Source organism: Amblyomma mixtum, chromosome 3 (genome assembly GCF_055824585.1).
Source record: "Amblyomma mixtum isolate Tamu chromosome 3, ASM5582458v1, whole genome shotgun sequence".
NCBI lineage: Eukaryota > Metazoa > Arthropoda > Arachnida > Ixodida > Ixodidae > Amblyomma > Amblyomma mixtum.
In genome coordinates this window covers 172199102-172218637 of record NC_143014.1, presented here as the reverse complement: position 1 = coordinate 172218637, position 19536 = coordinate 172199102, and the positions used below count along the sequence as shown (strand labels likewise).

The 19536-nt window shown below is 48.1% G+C and overlaps 1 protein-coding gene across 1 annotated transcript in view; it reads left to right on the top strand.

Moving 5' to 3' along the window:
• LOC149352724 (uncharacterized) overlaps positions 1 to 18316 on the top strand; it is a 35804-nt gene extending 17488 nt beyond the window's left edge. The window contains exons 2-4 of the mRNA XM_089581931.1: positions 12652 to 12932; positions 13577 to 13736; positions 16959 to 18316. Coding sequence (XP_089438057.1) covers positions 12652 to 12932; positions 13577 to 13736; positions 16959 to 17430 — 913 coding nt within the window. The 3' untranslated portion in view covers positions 17431 to 18316. The remainder of the gene's footprint in view (positions 1 to 12651; positions 12933 to 13576; positions 13737 to 16958) is intronic.
• Positions 18317 to 19536: the final 1220 nt, after the last annotated feature.

Sequence of the window (19536 nt, the reverse complement as noted above, 5' to 3'; positions counted from 1 at the left end):
AGAAAAAGAAAAAGATCCCCATGTGGTCCGGAAATTATCCTGAGCTCTCCACCACGGCTTCCTCATAGCCGGAGTCGCTTTGGGACGTTAAATCCTATAAACCAGCAATCTTGATTGGTGGTTGAGAGCTTTACCTCCGTTTTCAGTAATAACATATTGTGAGGCAGATCATGCACATCATGGACAGTCGTGCCAGTCGTGCCCAAACAATGGAGAAGAAAGCGGTGTAAACCCATTAACGACCGACGTTGTATATATATAGAGCGCAAAAATGTGAATAATTTTAGATTCTGCCTGCATATCTACTTGAACTGCTACCCAGTAACGCTCTTCTGCAACATATTTATGAACGCAAGTGTATAAGTTGCCCGAGATGCAGGAGCCCCGCGAAAAGATAAATTCGTGCAAAGCTAGCCATAAGGCAAAGCAGCCTAAAATTTATGTGGTCGTAATGCTGCATTCGCAGATGATAGAGCAGTTTCGAATTTTGAACTTGAATTTCTGCACGCGCATGCATGTTAGCACATGGTGTTGGTGTTGGGTATTATAAGAATTAGCTCAAATAAAATAATGTAATTGTTGTTTTCCTAATGAATCTCAAAGTTTTTACATTTTTTTGCGATCAAGTAGCGACAAATGATGAAGTCCTGGAAATTTATAACTTCTATCCAACGTTTTCAATGCATGGGAATTGGTGGGTTGAAGTAACAACTAACAAAGAGCGGTACACTATTTCGGGACTCCTGAAAGAGGAAACGCACGCGTTACTCTTCGCCATGTTTTCCTTAACTGATAGTTCGTTCCTTAACGTTTACGGAAGTGCGACGGCCGTCACGTGCTCGGGGGGGGTGTGAAAGATTTCCATGCTGTAAAAAACAGCACGGTCTGTGAGTATAAAGCATTCGAATTTACGTTGCAGGCGACGCTGCAGGGGAAGTTTAGGTTGGTTGGTTTATGGGGTTTAACGTCCCAAAGCGACTAAGGCTATGAGAGACGCCGTAGTGGAGGGCTCCGGAAATTTCGACCACCTGGGGTTCTTTAACGTGCACTGACATCGCACAGTACACGGGCCTCTAGAATTTCTCCTCCAAAGAAATTCAGCCGCCGCGGCCGGGATCGAACCCGCGTCGTTCGGGCCAGCAGCCGAGCACCATAGCCACTGAGCCACCGCGGCGGCGCAGGGGAATTTTAAAAAAAGGAAGAATAGAAAAAAAACGACCAATCAAACCATATTGCAGCTACACTTTCACGCGTTGCAAGACTCGAGGGGGAGAGGGATGACGCTCAGAAACTCGAGAGGTTGACCGATATAGGCAGTACAGTATCGACTGCCCTCTTACGAGGTCATCACACCTGAGGAGCAAGTCAGCTTGGACTTCCACGAAAACAGATCGCTGCTGCAGCGTCTATTTTCAGCTCGAGTAAGGTTCAGCGGACGGACATGATCGAAAAGAGCGGTCGATCCTTAACCGCGCTTTTATCTGCTTTATGCCGCTTTTCATTTTTGCTTTACGTACCTACCTTTCGACGGCATAGATTGAAGGTCCAGAGATGTGTTCTCACTTACGTGAACGTCGACATCGCTATCGCTTCCTTATCAGACGCCTATGCACCGCCATACTGACGTCCTGCATTTACGTTCGCGAGCTGAGAGGCACCTTATCTCCGTACGCTAGCTACCTAGCTAGAGGGAACGATTTACTCAAAACAAAAGCGCGCAAACACGTTGCCACCTGGTGCTGTGTTAGCGTAGCTTTCAGTCATCGTCACAGTAGTATACAGAACGTAGTTCGTCAGTCGTCGCCGATGCACTTGGGTTACTAACCTGCTTTGTGGGTTACAAAGTCCCTGAGCCTCATTTCTGTTGCTTGAAATACAAAAGAGCAGAAAACTGGTCTAGTTGCCATTGGCTCATGATTGTAAGTGCAGCGGTACGAAACGGGGACATTGCGGGAGGACACGAGAGCAGCACCGTTTATTTTACGCTTATGCACATGCACACGACAAAGAAAAAAAGGCCGACCAAGTAACGACTTGCAGAAAAAGAAAATGGAGCGATATGTTGCCACACGAGTTCACAAGAAACGCTGCGTACCTTCGGAGTCATCTCACTTAGCGGTAACTCCCATATCTCAAAGGAAAAAAAAAAAGACAAAAGGGAGAGAGGAAAATAGAGAAAGAGAGACAAAAAGAAGGCACGAAGAAGGAACTTGTCAAATCACCATGGACCCTGCCTGAAACCGCGAATTTATTTTATGATTTCAGGTGTGCATCTTGTTAAACATTGCTTTGATTTCACTGGTTCACAGCCGGCTGGCTTCTTTTGGTTATCTATCATGTGCTTTGTTTTCTTTTTTAATTTCTTGCACATTCGCGTAGCCTCATATTAGCGGTTTGGTTGATGTAGCATCTTCCACAGGACAGGGGAAGCTGATGAATTGCCGTATTTACTCGCGTGATGCACGCACCCCCTCCTTTGCCTGTCAGAAAGTACCATTTGTTTTCCCCTCGCGTAATAAACGTACTCCTTTCGCTTGGCCTGCCAATGATGACAGCGAATGCTAGCAGGCGCCGTTTGTCTTTCAGCAAACACAGAGCGAATATTGACGAGCGTGCAAACTGTGACGTCACACACGCAAGGTTTCCCGGGGAAATCTCGCCGATTGAGGCCACGAATTGGAACAATTTTAAATTAATTTGCAACATGACGCCTCACTGCTGCGAAATTTTTTCACAAACTGCGGAGACTTTCAGGTGTCTGCGGAGACGTACCGTGAAAGTTTGAGCAAAATGTGTGGAGGTAGAGGAAAAGCCAGGGAAGGCACACTGTATACACAGCTGTGTGCATTGCAAACTCGTAGCCTTTTCTGTCTTCGTGTGCTACAGCTAGCGCCAAATTAGCCGAATTGAGCATACTTCACCTTAAAATAGGGCGGTTCTTTATGCCAGCTAGCGAACGCAGCAAAAAAAAAAAATATATATATATTTCACAATGGAGTGAGCTTCTAGCATGCTTTTCGCCATTGTCTTGCTGACAGATTATCTATTTTTCTATTTGTAGATTTCCTCCCTCATGCGCATCGTCCAAGCACAAAATGATTCCGCGATTCCTAAGCGGTTGATTTCATTAATCCTGATGTTTTAATATTGTAGTTCGCAAGTATTTTTACAGTTTCTAAGCCATTTTTTTTTGTAGCCGGCCGCGGTGGCTGAGTGGTTACGGCGCTCGGCTGCTGACCCGAAGGACGCGGGTTCGATCCCGGCCGCGACGGCCGAATTACGATGGGGGCGAAATTATAGAGGCCCATGTACTCTGCGATGTCAGTGCACGTTAAACAACTCGAGGTTGTCGAAATTTCCGAAGCCCTTCACTACGACGTCCCTCATAGCGTAAGTCGCTTTGGGACGTTAAAACCCTAATAATAAACCAATAATAATAATAAATAGTAAGCCATTTTGTGTCTACATGTAAAAAAATAACTATCGGCGTTTTTCGTTAAAACTAACGAACTGGCTTTCTTGATGCTTGGATATGCTATTAGGCTGGAAAATATTTGTTTTCTATCGAAATGATAAATGGCACCTGACAGGGTTCAGAAAAAAAGTTTGTTGAATATTCTCTCGACCACGGAAACCGTGCTGAGGAGTGCGTTTGGTAAAATTATTTAGGTGAGTTTTATCGGGTGAAGTATATATTTATTCCACAAGCCTATTTTTTGTTCCGTTTTTGCAGCTTCGAGATTTTTTCGGAGTATTTTTCCCCGCGTAATTAACGCAGCAGCCAAGCTTTTGGGGATTTTTTTCTAGAAAAAAGTGCTTTCATTACGTGAGTAAATACGGTGCATTTACGCCGCGTGGCGTACCATTGCCTTGGCGCAGCTGGAAGAAACGTGTCAAGCGCAGCCATGTTACGGATACACTTTTCAGCGGTGACATAATGCTTGATGGCTTGCGACTATGCATGATGCCGGTCACGTACTTCCGTGATATGCGGTACCTCTTGATATCAGAACCTCTCTACATTCAAGAGGTAGCAGTGAACAATAGCCTTTGAAGCGATCGCCTCTGAATACCGTGAATCTGCAGCAAAATATAACACTGCCCAGGAGTGCTTTGTTATATCTCAGACAGTCTTCACCTGGATTTCATGGGCGGTGTCGAAACTAAATGGGGACGTATGGGCGATGGAACTGATCTCTCACTTCCGACATCGACGAGAGTTAAAACATTTTATTGCTCGAATAAGAAGCAGCTGTAGGAATTGGTGCAGGCGATCTGATGTCTTTTTCAGTGGAAATGTCAAGAAAGGCACCACTATTTGAAGGAAAAAAAAAACGTGCTGTGATATTCTTATTTTATGTGTAGCGCATTAATTACATTGTAAATTTTGTACATTATATAGCTAAAGTGAGAGACGATCAGAGGAGAGAAAATACGCTTGCTATGCATATGGAATGTGCGCATGGGCGTCCGGAGGGGGGGGCAAGGGGGGGCGGCTGCACCCCCCTGGAAAATCACTCACTCGAACCGTGAGTGATGGCCGCACGCCAGGGGCGGTGGTGCGCTCAGAAAAGCAGCCCCGCTTCGACGCTTGGTCACATCTGCGAAATGCCGCGTCCGGGCGCGCGTCGTTCCGCCGTTTTCAAACCACGCCACCGCCAGCTCTGCTGAAGGACGACCTGTCGCAGACATGCAGCGGCACCGGCGAGCATGTGTTTCGAGCCGTCTTGAGATGGGTGTCTGTTTCTTTGATCTCTAGAGAGATAGCGACACGGAGGCAGACAGTGCACAGGGCACAGGTGGTGGTGGTGGTAGTGGTTTATTTAAAAAAAAAAATAAAAATAAAAAGTGAAGCAAAAGAGTGTTGCCGGCCGCGGCAATTGCTATCTAATATCTTAAGCACCCGAGCTGCAGCAGGCGGAAACGAAAGGGAAAGGGAGAGGATAGTGAGGAGAAGTATAGAGGGGAGCGACAGCGAGAAAGGACAGGGGAGAGCTTTGTACACTATTTACAAAATACAAAAGTAATCAAGTTCGCGCCGCTCGCGCGCTAAGAGGGCACAGGTCGCTCGCTAGAATCAGGATACGTTCGTACGCCGGCCACCGATGAATTCTTGAGGGGGGAAGGACAAATCAGCCGTGTCCACCCCCGCTTTGTCGGGCTGCTCAGGGGCAAGCGGGCGACGAGTTGGCGCCGCCGCCGCTCGCTGTCTCCTCCGATCCACGGGAGAGCTCAGTGCGGTAGAAGCGCCGCTTTCAGAACCTTCGGCAAAGGGGATTAGCTGCTTTTGTTCACGGCGACGCAGTCTCCAGAGGCGCCCCCACACCAGCGTTCCTTGCGTCTTCTCCGAAAACCAGCGCCTTTGGTCAACGCAGCCCGATGGCGCCTGCCTGGCTCGCCTGTCACCTCTGGCTGGGCCTCAAATCACAACAGCGCCCATGTACTGTGCGTGTCAGTGCATGGTAAAGAGACCCAGGTGGTCGACATTATCCGAAACTCTGTACTACTCCGTCCCTTATAGCCTGAGTCGTTTTGGGGCTCTGAACCCCATAAAAGCACAAAAACAAATTTTCCGACCGAATTAGTTGCGGGTGTCCCTTCCCCTCGGAAGTCGCGCGGCGTTCCTTACACCCCAAAAGTGCGCATTCGTGGATATTGTGGCAAGTAAGCCCTTGCACATGTGCGCGCCTCTGTGTTTGTGCTTCAGTGTTTTTAGTGGCGGGTTGTCAACGAAGGTGAGAACAACCAAGACAGCGGACGAGAAAACGACGAGCGGCGAGCAGTGTGTGTGCGGTTGCTCGACTGTGCGGATGCGCGAGCAAGATGGAGCGAGGTGTATGAAGCTGCGAGCGTGCATTTATCTTGTAAATAAGTTTTCGTTGTATATAGTCATCTTTTGTTTTCAACGTACTCGTTCAACCATTTTTCCAATCAATATATATGATGACTGTGCACTGAGAGCGTGTAATGAAGCACAGAAATGAATTTATCACCCGTGTAACTACGCAATTCGCCCAGAAAAATCCGAGGCGCCTACAGTTGCTGTTCAAGGAAGACTGACTGAGTGACTGTAGTTGCGTGTTTGTGAACATATTGCGCTGTGTGCTGGTCATCAATTCGGGTGAGTCGAGAACCCGTATGCAGTAAGACTGAGCACTTCGAGTATTGATAGTATCTTTTTGCATTTTTATTAATTTTAATTGTTTCTTTGTTGATAAACTCCAATGTATCTCTACAATCCGCGCTTTAATTTGCTGCTTGTAATTTTCTTTCATGTGTGTATTTTACTTATTTTTTATTTATATATAAATAAATAAATTTACTCCGCAAATAGTGCCTTTTCGCTACGAATATACCCCCCCCCCCCCCCTCCGGCGCCAACAACCAATGGGCCCCCCCCTGAAAAAAATTCTGCGGACGCCCTTGAATGTGCGGTTTTCGTATGGCGCGTTTTCGGTGCTTGATTGATTAGGATCGATTAGGATTAGTCCACTTTCCACTTTAGAGTGTGCTTTTACGCGCGGATGCATAACCTTGCCTTGAGAGTGCTAACAAGGGCCTCTTCCTAGCACGCCAGTTGATGCTAGAAGTAATATTGTGCTTTACGCGCGAAAGGCTAGGCGCTGTAGTGGAGGGCTCCGCATTAATTTTGACCACCAGGAGTTCGTTACCATGCCCTGGCATCGCACAGTACATGGGCGTTTCTTTTTTGCATTTCGCCTCCATCTAAATGCGGCCGCTGCGGCCGGGAATCAAACCCGTGACTTCGTGCTCGGTAGCAGTTCGCCATAGCCACTGAGCGCTCCACCGCAGCTGGGGTCACATGCCGGCACATGCTTGTAGTTCAAGATCTTTCGAAGATTACAGACTAGCCTCTTTCAACAAAGTTAACTCCCGCGCGTGTGGAGGAAAATAGCCGCTACAGCGTCGCTCGAAGACGGGCTTTTCACCAATTTTACCCCGCCGCGGTGGCTCAGTGGTTACGGCGCTCGGCTGCTCACCCGAAAGACGCGGGTTCGATCCCGGCCGCGGCGGCCGAATTTCTATGGAGGCGAAATTCTAGAGGCCCGTGTACTGTGCGATGTCAGTGCACGTTAAAGAGCCCCAGGTGGTCGAAATTTCCGGAGCCCTTCACTGCGGCGTCCCTCATAGCCTGAGTTTCTTTGGGACGTTAAACCCACATAAACCAAACCAAACCAAACCAAATCTTAAGAAACTTGATGGTTGCTGATAATCTGGTGGAGATTAAAATTTCGCCATCGTATACTTGCATGGAAAGCTTTCAGATTAAAATAACTGATACGCGTTTCTGCGCCCGTAATGATTAATGGTCCTGGCTGTGGTTTGTTTCATTGCGTTTGAAGGTGATGGATCGTTTCCCATGGCGTCGTTTTCTAGTTGAACCAGTAGCGAGCGCAAAAGCTATTTTGCTTTTGCAAGTGCACATGCACAAAAAAAAAAAAAAAGAAAACACTTAAGAGTCAAGCTGAATGTACAGCACTGCTCGTGGAAACAGTTGCGCCCACCTGCAGATATGTTTTTTCCTTCAGTGTTCCGCGTAGAGCTTTTAGCAAGTGGTCACACAAGATGCACACAACTTGTTGAGAATTACTGTCGTGCTGTATTTAGTGGTTACGGTTACAGAAGCAGAAAACCAACATAAAAAGCAGTCCAAAGAGTTTAGAAGTTGATGTGACTATTGGTAGGCTGGCAGGAGCGTCCAGGAGAGTTCTAAGATAAAAAAAAAAAGCTGGGAGTGCTCCCTGAAACGTTTTTTAAATCAGATGAGGGCGTCTCCCGTTGCATTTAGCGTGCTCCAAGATTGGGCCGAGCCTTCTGAGTCTAAACGGGGGATGCTGCTAGGATTCTGTGGCTGATGGTCTAGGCTTGGTTATCAGGCGTGCTCCTGGTGTTCGCCTGTAATTTCAGAACAAGAAAAGGTTATTAAATTTCAATCTGCACCGGCAGCCAGGCTCGACAGGATTTCATAGAACTTAGTCTGTACTGATGTCGCTGTCTTCGAAAACTGTGGATGATTTTTTAGGCGGTGAGGTTTCTACGGAAGCACAAAAACATCGAAATCCAGCCTCCCCAAAGATCAGGTTCATTGAATAGCGCACAAGAGGGGGGGAAATATCAACGAAACATCGCATACCTACCAAATCTTGCTATTTTACAGTGAAGTGTTCGATTTTTTAGGGTTTAAAAACATTTGCGGTGACGACATTTTACAATTTTTTTTTCTGTGTGTAATGCTTTACAAAATAGAAATTAAAAATTCTATTGGCCCTGTGCTGCTTCAAGTTTAACGCGCTGCTCTTTTCTTTTTGAAGAGGGGGGGGGGGGGGTGACAGCTAGTCTTGTCTATGCCAGCTGAACAAAGCCATTCCTCTCAAGTGCGTCGTTGGCAGCAGCAGCGCGATATCGGGAATAAGTTCTTTTGAAGTGTTTATCTCAGTTACCCTATGCGATTCGCGCGCATTCGAATGTATACCGCGAGGGAAAAGGGCACACCAGGTGGTGTGCGAATTGAATGGCTCCTTAGTAGACGCATCAGGTGGTGCTCGATCTCGCTCCTTTCGCTCAGAGTTTAAAAACTACCTGCTCCAGCGATCAAGCTGTAACAATTGGAAAACGTGTGCATCTGGGTGCCTTCAGAATCATGGTGTTACACTTAAGGGTGCACTGAAGAGGAATCTAAACTCGTATTTTTGCCGCGGGAGCTCGATCTACACGTTCCGAGCATTCTTAGAAACTTCGAATTATTGCCCTGTGTGGCCGATTTCCCTAATTTAAATCGGATTAAGGTCCGGCTCCCGCCTTTTTTTTTTTTTGAATTCGCTGCAGACGGTGGGAGGAGTCAACCAACGCATGAAGTGCCTTCCAGGCAGTTGCGTGGCGGCTTTGCTTTCGCTTTTAATTAGTTTTCGTGAATAAATAGATCTAGTCAGGAACTACATAGCTGCAAATTTGGCCAACGGAAATAAAAATACGCGTGGACTCTTTGCTTTCGCCAATCACTACGTATCACTCCGCTGATGGCAGAGCGGCAAGCCGCCACGGGACTGGCTGAAAGGTTGGTCGACTCCTCCCACCGTCTGCGGGGAATTAAAAGAAAGGCGGGAGCCGGGACGTTTAATCGGATTTAAATTAGGGAAATCGGCCGCACAGGGCAAATTCGAAGTTTCTAAGAACGCTCGGAAGGTGTAGATCGATTTCCGGCGGTAAAGATACGGGATAAGATTCCTCTGCAGTGCACCTTTAAGTACTGTGAGCTGCTAAACGCTATATGGTAGGAATTCCAGCACTTCAGCACAGCCATGCAGAGTGCGAAAGAGTATAGAGGAAGAAAGCAGGCCTACACTCAGTTCCGTTCCTTTGTGTCGAAAAGTTGTGTTTACGAAGTACAGAGCGCACAGTGCAACCATTGCGAAAAGTTACGCACGGCCAATAATTCAGCCAGAGCTTTCTCAGAAATGCAAAGGCAGCAAGCATTCTAGTTTTTGGCACCGCCTTACACTTTTGAATTGTGCACATAAAAGTTCTGTTCCAAGCTACAAGCAATAATCAAGAAACGGGATACATGGGGTGGATGACAAATTTACATGTTTTTGTTCTATTCCATGTCCAATCGACATTTTTAATTTTAACGAAAAAATATACAATAACGGAAGTGCACACTGAAGAACACATCTGAGCTTAATTAAAAAAAAATTCCTTTTCCGAAAAAAAGAAATCACAAAGCGAACTTCGTGGACGGGACGGTTTTCCGCAATTCGCGAAACATCAACTTCGGACCGCTATAAAATGTAGTTGTTTGCACCCAGCTGTCCGGATATTTTTCTGTCGGTAGTCCACGTAATGAGGCGATGAGTGCAATTTTTTCTCCCAGTTTGGGTGTCGAGTAAAAAAGAGAGGCAAACACGACATGTTTTGAAAAATGTTCAAAATATGTTCTGCTGGCAATATCTGTACTCATTCTGGAGTGCCTGCTAGGATTCCTTCATAACTGAAAATCCATTCGATTGCGAGGAGAACACGTGTGTTGCCAAATTTTGAAAGTTATTTTTGAAAAAAGACCACCTTCAATTTCTTTTTAACTGTCAGAAATGATGTATCATATATTCCGAATCACATGCTTAAAAAAATACGTTGTATAATTTTTGTATTTCTAGACTTCCTGAGTAGCGAATGTAACCTCGTTAGTGGGATTTCTGCTACTGCTAGAGCAACGAATTAGAAGGGTCGGGTCCCAGTTTGAAACGACTATAAGTGGTCAATCAGTATGGAAAAAACTTCACTTGCTTTAAAGAGGCCTTGAACACTGTACAATAATTTTCACGCAAATAATTCGCTGATATTTGAAGCTTCATACCATTTTATTTAAATAAGCGACACTGCAGGAAGTGTCACTTCACCAAGAACTGAGTTTTGAAGGTTATGTGTTTGTAATATAGCAGCGCTTACAAACGAAAAAAAAAAACCAACCTTGACATAAGGTCTTAACAAAATGTTTATATTCACTACTTTTTCTAGTGTATCTTTGCAAAACCTGTAAGCGTATAGACCTCAAACTCCCTGTGATCAGACAGGACGCAAGTGTGAAGAGCTTAAATTCGCTGGTTTAATGAAACGAAATTGAGTTTACCAGCAGCACAGGATAACACAACACAGCACAACACAGCAAGGCACGGCACAGGCGCCAAGCGCAGATAATGTTCTGCTCGACAGTCGGCGACAGTCCGGAGCGTGCACTCATCAATCGCAAGGGTTGTACGGGCAATCTTCGTCATTACAGAACATTAGTGCACGTCCATTTGCATCGCAGATCGAATGCGAACATGAGTAATGTAGGGAGCATTCGTACAGCGCAGTGTTACTTCGCAGGGGCGTGGTGAAGTTCTTTTCAGAAAAGAAGCAACAACGCTTTTTGAAGACGGGACAGAGAACGAGACAAAAAGCGCTGTTACTTCTTTTCTGTCAATATGTGCCAACATGCCCGTATGATCCCTCTTCGTGAAGCTCTTGCAGGCCGGTAGTGTGCGTTTGCTGAAAGAGCAAGTTCGTCTTGGTTATCCAGCTTCTTTCCGGTGGTGTCAAAATCCTTTGCGGTATAATTGTGCTGGCTTCTCTATATCGATGTCTTTTGCTGCGGGATTATCGCTTCCTATTTAAAGCAAATATGATGTGAAGTGTTTTTCGGATATTTTTGTCGTCTCTATGTACTATACGGGCGGATTCCTTTTGGTGACGTGTTTTTCTGCTGGTCAATACAGTCCACGGATTGTGTAGTAAAAAGAGTGGGCGCATTTGCTTTCTTTTTTGCCCGTAGTGTTTCAATGATTTCAAGCTTCTAGTGTTTTCAGAAAGAAATGCCGATAATGCTTTTCATTCTCAATATTCCCGACGTTTCTCCTGCGTTTCATCAAGAAATACTTGATAGCCCATGTTTACAGGTGAAGCATTTTTTTTCTTCCGAATCTACCGTTCTGCTTACGAACGCATGCACTTGCGATGTGCCGGTCGGTCAGTGTGCACTGCCTCAAGTGCCATGTCTGAATGCTAGACACAGGGGGAAAAGAAATCCATTCTTAGGTTAGACACCCTATACAGAGCAGGATCCAGCCTTCTGCATGGCCTCAGGTGTCGTCGAACATGCAGTACGTAGAGACGAAAGTACACGCGAGCCAGGAGCAGTCGGTGTAGTACAGTGTGTTCTGGTTACACTCGTCAAGGCTGAAGGTGGAGAAGGAAACAAAAATTAAAAAAAAAATGGCTGGTGGCTTAGCATTACTAAGCGCAAAATATTGTGTACGGTTTTTTGCAGGTGGACACCACCGCCACGTATCTCAAAGCGCGACTGACTCAGGTCGCCAGTTATGCGCCTTTTCTTTCCTCAGAATCCGCGGAGTCTAAACCTTCCGCTGGTTCTGTGAAAAGGAAAGGCGCATAACTGCCTCAGTTTGTAGGTGGACGCCACCGCTTATTGACAGCGCGATTCAGGTGTCCACTGGCCCAGTGAGCCAGTTTCACAGAGACTTCACACACACACACACACACAGAAACCGGCTAGAAGTGCTTTCGCACTAAAAGATACGAATGCCATCCTAAAATCCCAGTGGTCGCTCGAGTTGAAATCGAATGACGGTGTTTTCGTGTTCCACACAGAGGCGGCTACAGGAGAACGGAATTTTGTCCTCTGGCTCTCATACGCTAGCTTGTCAGCGCAATACAAGTGTCCTCACTATTGGGTAGGAGGGGTAGTTTCCCTACAAAAAGAAATATTGAAAAAAAAACTAATGGAGACTTACTTTTCCAGTGAAAATAAAGTTGTTATGGAATGCGCATGCCCCATCCCTGCCCATTCTCTATACTGCTCCTTTTAAGAGCTCATCTTAAATGCTCCCTTGATCCAACAGAAATGCCAATGGGCTATGAAGGATTCTATAGCGGAGAACTGGATTTAGGCCTCATGGGGTTCTTTTGCACCCACAAAAAAGCAAGGTTTGTGGGCGCCTTTTAACGGAAATGTTGCAATATAAGAAACAATGGCGAGAAAGACATTCCTGACCCAGCTGCGCGCCGAGAAGGAAGCGTTGTTACGTGCGCCTCACGTGTAGCGTCTCTTTTTTTCCATCCTGGTGCGCGCAGGTGCATGGAGAGCTTAGAGCCCAAGACGCCCAGCTGGACGGAGAACGACCTGCTGGTGCTCATCACCGAGTACTGGAAGCGCAAGGACATCCTGCGCGCCAAGGCGTCGGAGAGCGTGACCAACCTGCAGAAGCGCGAATGCTGGATCGAGATCACCGAGGTGGTCAACGCGCGCTGCTTCACGCCGCACACGAAGAAGACCATGGACCAGTTGAAGCGCAAGTGGGAGAAGACCATCATGCTCGCCAAGAAGGCCGCGCTCAACATCCAGAAGCGATCTGGTGGGTCTCGAGCATGACGCATCTATGCTCTATGTAAAGGCGCTGAGAGCTCCTTCGCGCGGTCGCTTTTTTTCTGACCGCCATATGTTTTCATTACTTAACCGTTCTCATGACACATAGCAATGTTCCATCATTCGCAACGTTTCTTGTGCGCCCAGTTAAGAGTTATGTTTCTGCGTGATGATTTTATAAAGGTATACGTTCTGTTGTTTAAAAAAAAAAAGTTAATTTCGTGAGGAGGGTTTAGTGGAGTCAAATATTAATTAAGGCAGAAATGTACCTCCTTGAAACCTGTGGGCGTCTACCGGGCTATGCGCCTGGCGCGTTACAGTGGTGACAAGGAGGAACAAATAATGGAAAGTGTGCGTGTCACTGTAGGTAATTTTTCTACGAACTTCCTGCCCTGGTTCAGGCGCGGGCATGTCAGTGCCTTGTTAGTCCCTTTGATTAGTAATGTTCGTATTCTGCTGTGGTATATATAGCTGTAAGTTCCGTCTGGCCCTTTTGATGCCCATGCATGGTGGCCAACGTTCCGGGAGCGGCCTCACTATAGAACGGCAGCTCTCGCCAGGACAGCCGACAAACGCCGCCTGCGCATCGGCCGGCATCTGCCTGAGTTTGGCGTTTCCTTGGCGTCGCTGCAGGTAACCTGTCAGACTTGGCGCCAGCCTACCAGCTGGCCTTGTCCATAGTCTGCGAGGATTTCCCGGCGTCCCTGGAATGCGCGAACGGCCTCGCCGCAGCTGATGTGCCCTCTCTCGCTGAGCACCCGAGCGCTGGCGGATACATCGACGAAGTGTCCAGGTACGGACATAACTCCTGACTCAACGTTGGCGTGTATGTTAATTATTCGCGCGGAGTAGCTCTCTTGTTTGAGTGCGGTAGACAGGGCGTGAGCACGAGCGAGCCGCTGTCAGCCTACAGTCCGCGACAGGCGGCTGGCGCATGCATTTCCCTCTGGCGGCGTTTTTATGCACGCGACAGAAGCTCATCGCATTCGCTGCTCCAGAGAGGTTCAAGTTCGGTCTTAAAGTCTGCCGGCATTGAAATACCAGGTGTTTCAGGGAAGCCGGCCACTATTTTTTAATAACGAGTTTTTTCAGTTATGATGGCAGCTTTTGCGGCAGAATAATACCAGCGTCGGCGGACATCAGAAAACAGGTGAATAAAATTAACTAGTTATCCGGTTAACTAATTTCTGATCTTTAACTTTTGAACCATTACAGTTATTAAAGGGACTATGCAAAGAATTAAAAGCCGCTTGTAAATGTTACAAGTGATGCTCAGAAGCATTCACACCAAGTATGAGTCTTCGGAACTGAGCCGGCAATTTATTATGACTTTTTAAAAATCGCGTTTTTTTTAAATTCGCGGGCCGTTTGGTGTCTTCGTAGGGATCCATTTTGAAACCAAAATCGGAAAAACAGACGTCACTAGTCCCATGACGTCGGCAGGCCGCCACACGCTGTCATTCGCACGAGCCGCGGCAGCAACGACGTCACGGGCACACTTCCGGTAGCGGTGAAAATCGTCTGCTCGAGCCGCCGCGCGACCCCCTCGGGCAAGCGCGAGCCAGGGCATTCATTGCCTTCGCGCATATGGTTTTAATTTACCTCTGCCGCCTCTTTCTGTCGCGAGTTCGGGAGCCACTCGCAGTGCCTTTTTCGACTGCCCAAGATGAATACGCCTTGCTGTGTCGTCGGCTGCAAACCCAGTGACTGGCGAGGTGTTGAACTCAGGCATGTTACTCCTAGAGACGTGCGTGAGCGAGCAGCCTGGATGGAGCGCATCGGACTGCCAGCGTCGCACGCCCGCCGAAGACTCCGCGTTTGCGGTCGACATTTCGCACCTGACGCTTACTACTATAACCCAGCGCTCGTTCGACGTGAATGCATGGGGCTCGATGCCCATCGCGGCCATAACAGCGAGCAATCGCGCCTCGAGGTCCGGGTCCAGGCCGATTCACACGACGGACCGTTCGCCCGCGGCCCGCGCACTACGTGTACATACGTCAGCACTTTGAGAGGCGCGCTGGATGCATGGATGGATGGCGGCCGACAGCGCGCCCCTCAAAGTGCTGACGTATGCACACGTAGTGCGCGGGCCGCGGGCGAACGGTCCGTCGTGTGGCCGATTCAACGACGGACCGTTCGCCCGCGGCCCGTGCACTACGTGTGCCTGCGTCAGCACTTTGAGGGGCGCGCTGTCGGCCGCCATCTATCCATGCATCCGGCACGCCTCTCAAAGTGCTGACGCAGGCACACGTAGTGCGCGGGCCGCGGGCGAACGGTCCGTCGTGTGAATCGGCCTTAACTAGCAAAGAAACCCGACGCGCGCCGCAATCCAAGAAAGCGCAGAGACCGTAGAGACGCTGCCGACGCACGCTGCTCCTCGGGAGTGCGACAACCGGAAGTCGTAAACCGAACGTAGCGAATGACGTATTCATGGGCGGAGCACAGTCCCGGAGCTGTTTTCTTTATTTTTTTTAAGGTGCCCCGCGCGTACGACTTGAAGGGGGAGAGGAGGAGCGTGATTCTTAATCACCTATAACTTCGTTGTTATCGATGCTAGCTCAAAAATTCTTGCGCTGGGGTGACGAGTGATGGATTGCCATCTCTCTTCTGATTTACGTAATCTCAATTAATTAACTGCATAGTCCCTTTAACAGTTAGGCAACTGGTTGCAATTAAATATTTGTAGCCGGTCGTTAGTAATAGCCATATCAGTATTTAGAATTTCGAAAGCGCGATTACCCTTCGGCGCTGTGGCCCGCCAAATTTTGGTCGCATCGTTCCAAAATACATGCGCCTTCGAAAAGCATGCAAGCGAAGCAATTCCTCCATTGCACGTAGCTATCGAAAAAGCGAGATTCTGTCGAGCCACAGCTCCGAGGGTAACCGTGTTTTCTAAATTCTAAAACTGATGTAGCTGTTACTAACGACCGGCTACAAATATCGAATTGCAACCATGTGTCTAACAGTGTTAGTTGAAAAGCTAACAGAAATTAGTTAAGCGGATAATTATTTAGTATTATTCGCCTGTTTTCTAATGTCCGCCAACGCATGTCATTATTGTGCCGTAGAAGCCGCCTTCATACATCAAAAAGCCTACTTTTAAAAGGCGGTCTTCCCAGAAACACCTGGTAGAAGCTACATTCAGTGCCCGCAGATGAGGGATGAATTGCATCTCGTTCGCAAAAGCCGTTCGTGAATGGCTCGTGGCAGTCACTTCCGCAGCCTTGACGGCCGAATGCGATAGTAGAACTGCTGGCTAATCACAAAGTGCAGGCAGCTTTCGGAGTTCAGCTCATGATTTGCTTGTGCCACTTGTTGATAGCAGCGTATAGCACCGGCGAATTGCGGGGCAGAGTATAAGGAGGCTCACGTAGGTGATGATGAGGAGGAGCATCTGATGAGGAGCCTGGAATTCGGTGGCACGCCTCTGCGCCGTTGGCTGCGCTCGGCACCGTTCGTATCGCGTCGGCGTTGATTCACGTCCGGGTTAAACACACAAAAATCGACAGTAGGGGCGGAGCACTTGGTTGCTAATGGCGTTTCCCGCATTCACGTGCGCGATGACTGTGTCTGGATGTTCTACAGTGTTAAAAAAGACGTCTGAAAAGCATCTGCTCATGCAGGTACTTCTCGCGCGTCAGTTCATCGCAAGAAAATGCAGGCTGTAATAAATTTCGTTTACTTTGGCGATGAGAAGATTCGTCCTTGTTCCTTTTGGCGCTATCAGACCCCCTTTAACAGCAAAACATCTCATGCGCACCAGTGTTGCACTCACGCAAGCATGCAAGTATGCCGGCGCGCAGCTCACTCTTAGCGGTCTTTTGTAATATCTGGGCCAGCAAAAATGAGCAAAAATGAGTAAACAAATAAGCAGATTGCCGTGCACCGCCGCTGGGGCGAGGCTGTAGCAGAAACAGATAAAATGTTCGTTGCAAACATCCTCGTAAGCAACGGTCCACTCGGAGCACTAGGAAGGGCGGTAAAACGTGCGTGTGTCGTGGTCTATTCGCAGCATGGTGATAACGGAGCTGGAGGAAGAATCGTCCGGCGACGGGCCGCCGTTGCCCAAGGGAGACAAGGCGCAGCCGCTCAAGACCGAGATGCTGGGCGAGGCCGCCGAGGGCGCGCCGCACCCGCTGGGCAGCCGGGGTTACCAGCCCCCCGCTCTGTCCGCCGGTTCCGAGGACGGCGCCGCCGACGGCCACCACCACCAACAACAGCACGAGGCCCACGACGCGTCCGCGGCCGAGTTCGTGAACAATTTTCGGAAACGCAAGTGGGAGCAGGACCTGATCGAGCTGCAGAAGGAGAAAGTGCGTCGCCAGATCCAGTACCACAAGGTGCAGCACGAACTCCAGATGAGCGTGCTGCGGTCGCAGATGGAATTCTGGGAGATGAAGAAGTCCAAGCTGGCCGCCGAAATACGCCAGGGCGGTATCCCCACGTCACCGCCGTCGGAGGACGCGAACGCTTCGGCCACATAGCTTTGGTGCCAGAGCATGTCATGAAAGAGGCGGCACCCCGCAGTCCTGCTGCTTGGCGTCGGGGGAGATGCGGGGTGGGGCTACTGTGTTCACCTACATGTGTGCTCATCTCATTGCCATCCCTGTGACGAAAGTTCCGTCATCGTCAGTTTTGGGTCACATTCGCTTGCGCGAAATGCCTCGCCATACGATGGACATGCAAAGACCGCGGTTTCTGTCGTGCAGCGATACAACGCTTCCTTTCCCGAGGAGTATGTGCCTGCTGCCGGACTCATCACCGTGCTATGTGCTGTCGAACATTCACTTGGTCTCAGGCAGGAAGTAAGAATTCGCACTGTGTGTTGTCCTAAACATAGCCGGGATGAAAATGCGTAGACTGAAATGCACCAAATCATCAAATTAAACATGCTAGTGTGAGAATGACGTTGGGGCTGCATGATTCCGCCGAATGTCCTGCAAGAAAAAGGACGAGTGTGGTCATTCACCTGAGTTTTGCACTGAGCAACTTGGCTGCCGTGACTCCTTCGTCGTTCTCGTTTATGTCCAGCGCAGCAAGCCTGTCTTCGTTCTCAGCCTTTTAAGCACAGTAAGAAAAATATGTATATATTGGAACCTAGTACCTCTGCAGTGTGCATAAATATTATGATTCAGATATTTTTGGCTTTGCCGCACCGTGAAGGTCACAGCGCAAGGCTTTGAATGACGCACAATTCAACTTCATGCTCAAGGTTTTCTGTCGTCCCGCAACTATTTTGCACGAACCTTGCGGCTGTACATTGCTTTTGGGTCGCCTATTTGTCTGGACCCAAGTTTTTCTCCGTACTTTAGCTTAACTTTGTCTATCAGATTTTATTCCTGAAAGCAAAAAAAAAAAAAAACAAAAACTGCGCTATAACGCACATATACGGCAACATTCTCGAAATAAAGAATATAATTCTTATATGTTTCTGTCTCGTTTACTTCTCCATGTGCGTCATCAACCTTGGTAAGATTTGCGTTTCTTCACCGCATTTCTACCACCCCTTCTTCCCCACTTGTTGATGGGGTCGCCAGTTGAGTTCCTGTATTGGTTTCCTACGGGAGTTTCCTTAGGGAGTCAATTCAGTGACCCGTGACAGTAACTCTTGTTGCCAGCTACGCATAGTCCTCTTGGCGGAGGAATACCTATACGTCGAAGTTTTACCGTAAATAAAACATTTTATCTTTCTTTCTCAGGGGTGAAATATCAGTGAGATGATGGTTCATTAGGCAAACAGTGCTAATTTGCCACCAGTACTCAATGAACGCTTTTATCGTCCACTATGAAAGAAACGAGCGGTAATGACATGCACACATGAAAAGACCGATAAAGGACGACGCTGGCCAGCTTCGCACAATGTGGGTCTCTGTGGGTCGTAACCCCGAGAAATGTTGATTAAAAATTATTTCGAAATATACATTACGAAGATGCGAGTTTACTTTCTTTTTCTGAAAAAGATAGTACACCCTCTAAATAGGCCATCCGAAGTTCCGAACTCTCCTCTGAAGGCCTTGCTTTTATGTCTGACAAACGTATCAGATAGCCGCGTTTATTCGTTTTATTTCTTCCGTCGACCCAGTGGCCACACTGAGGCTGGTGACTGCATCGCGTAAAAAAATTAAGATGTCTATCCCTCTCTCGTCGGATCGGGGTTGGGACTCGCAGCGCTCTTTGTAGCGAATTGCATGGTGTTAGCAGTCCTTCAATACTCTAGAGTAGCAACCGCCCTGAACGCCGCCAGGGTCGATGCATACGCTCCTTAGGACGCGGTTAGAAGATGTAGGTATTTCGGGCGCTTTGTACCGCATTTATTTCGGGTGCTTGAAAGAACACGCACAAACTGCGCACGTTTTGCTTGTTTGTCACGTGTGGTGGGATACGGTAATGCTGTTAGCGCCAGAGGTAATTATTGTGTCAGCTTGAGCTGGCACACTGACGGTGTCACCCATCTGTGACGCTCTTGAAAAGCTGGTGTGACGCGCTAAACGTCAGTGTGCTAGCATAGAGAGTTAAAGTACTGACGATATAGAGCTAAAGCGGTGGCCACACTTCCACGGGCATCTTCACCACATTCCTGCTAAGCGTGG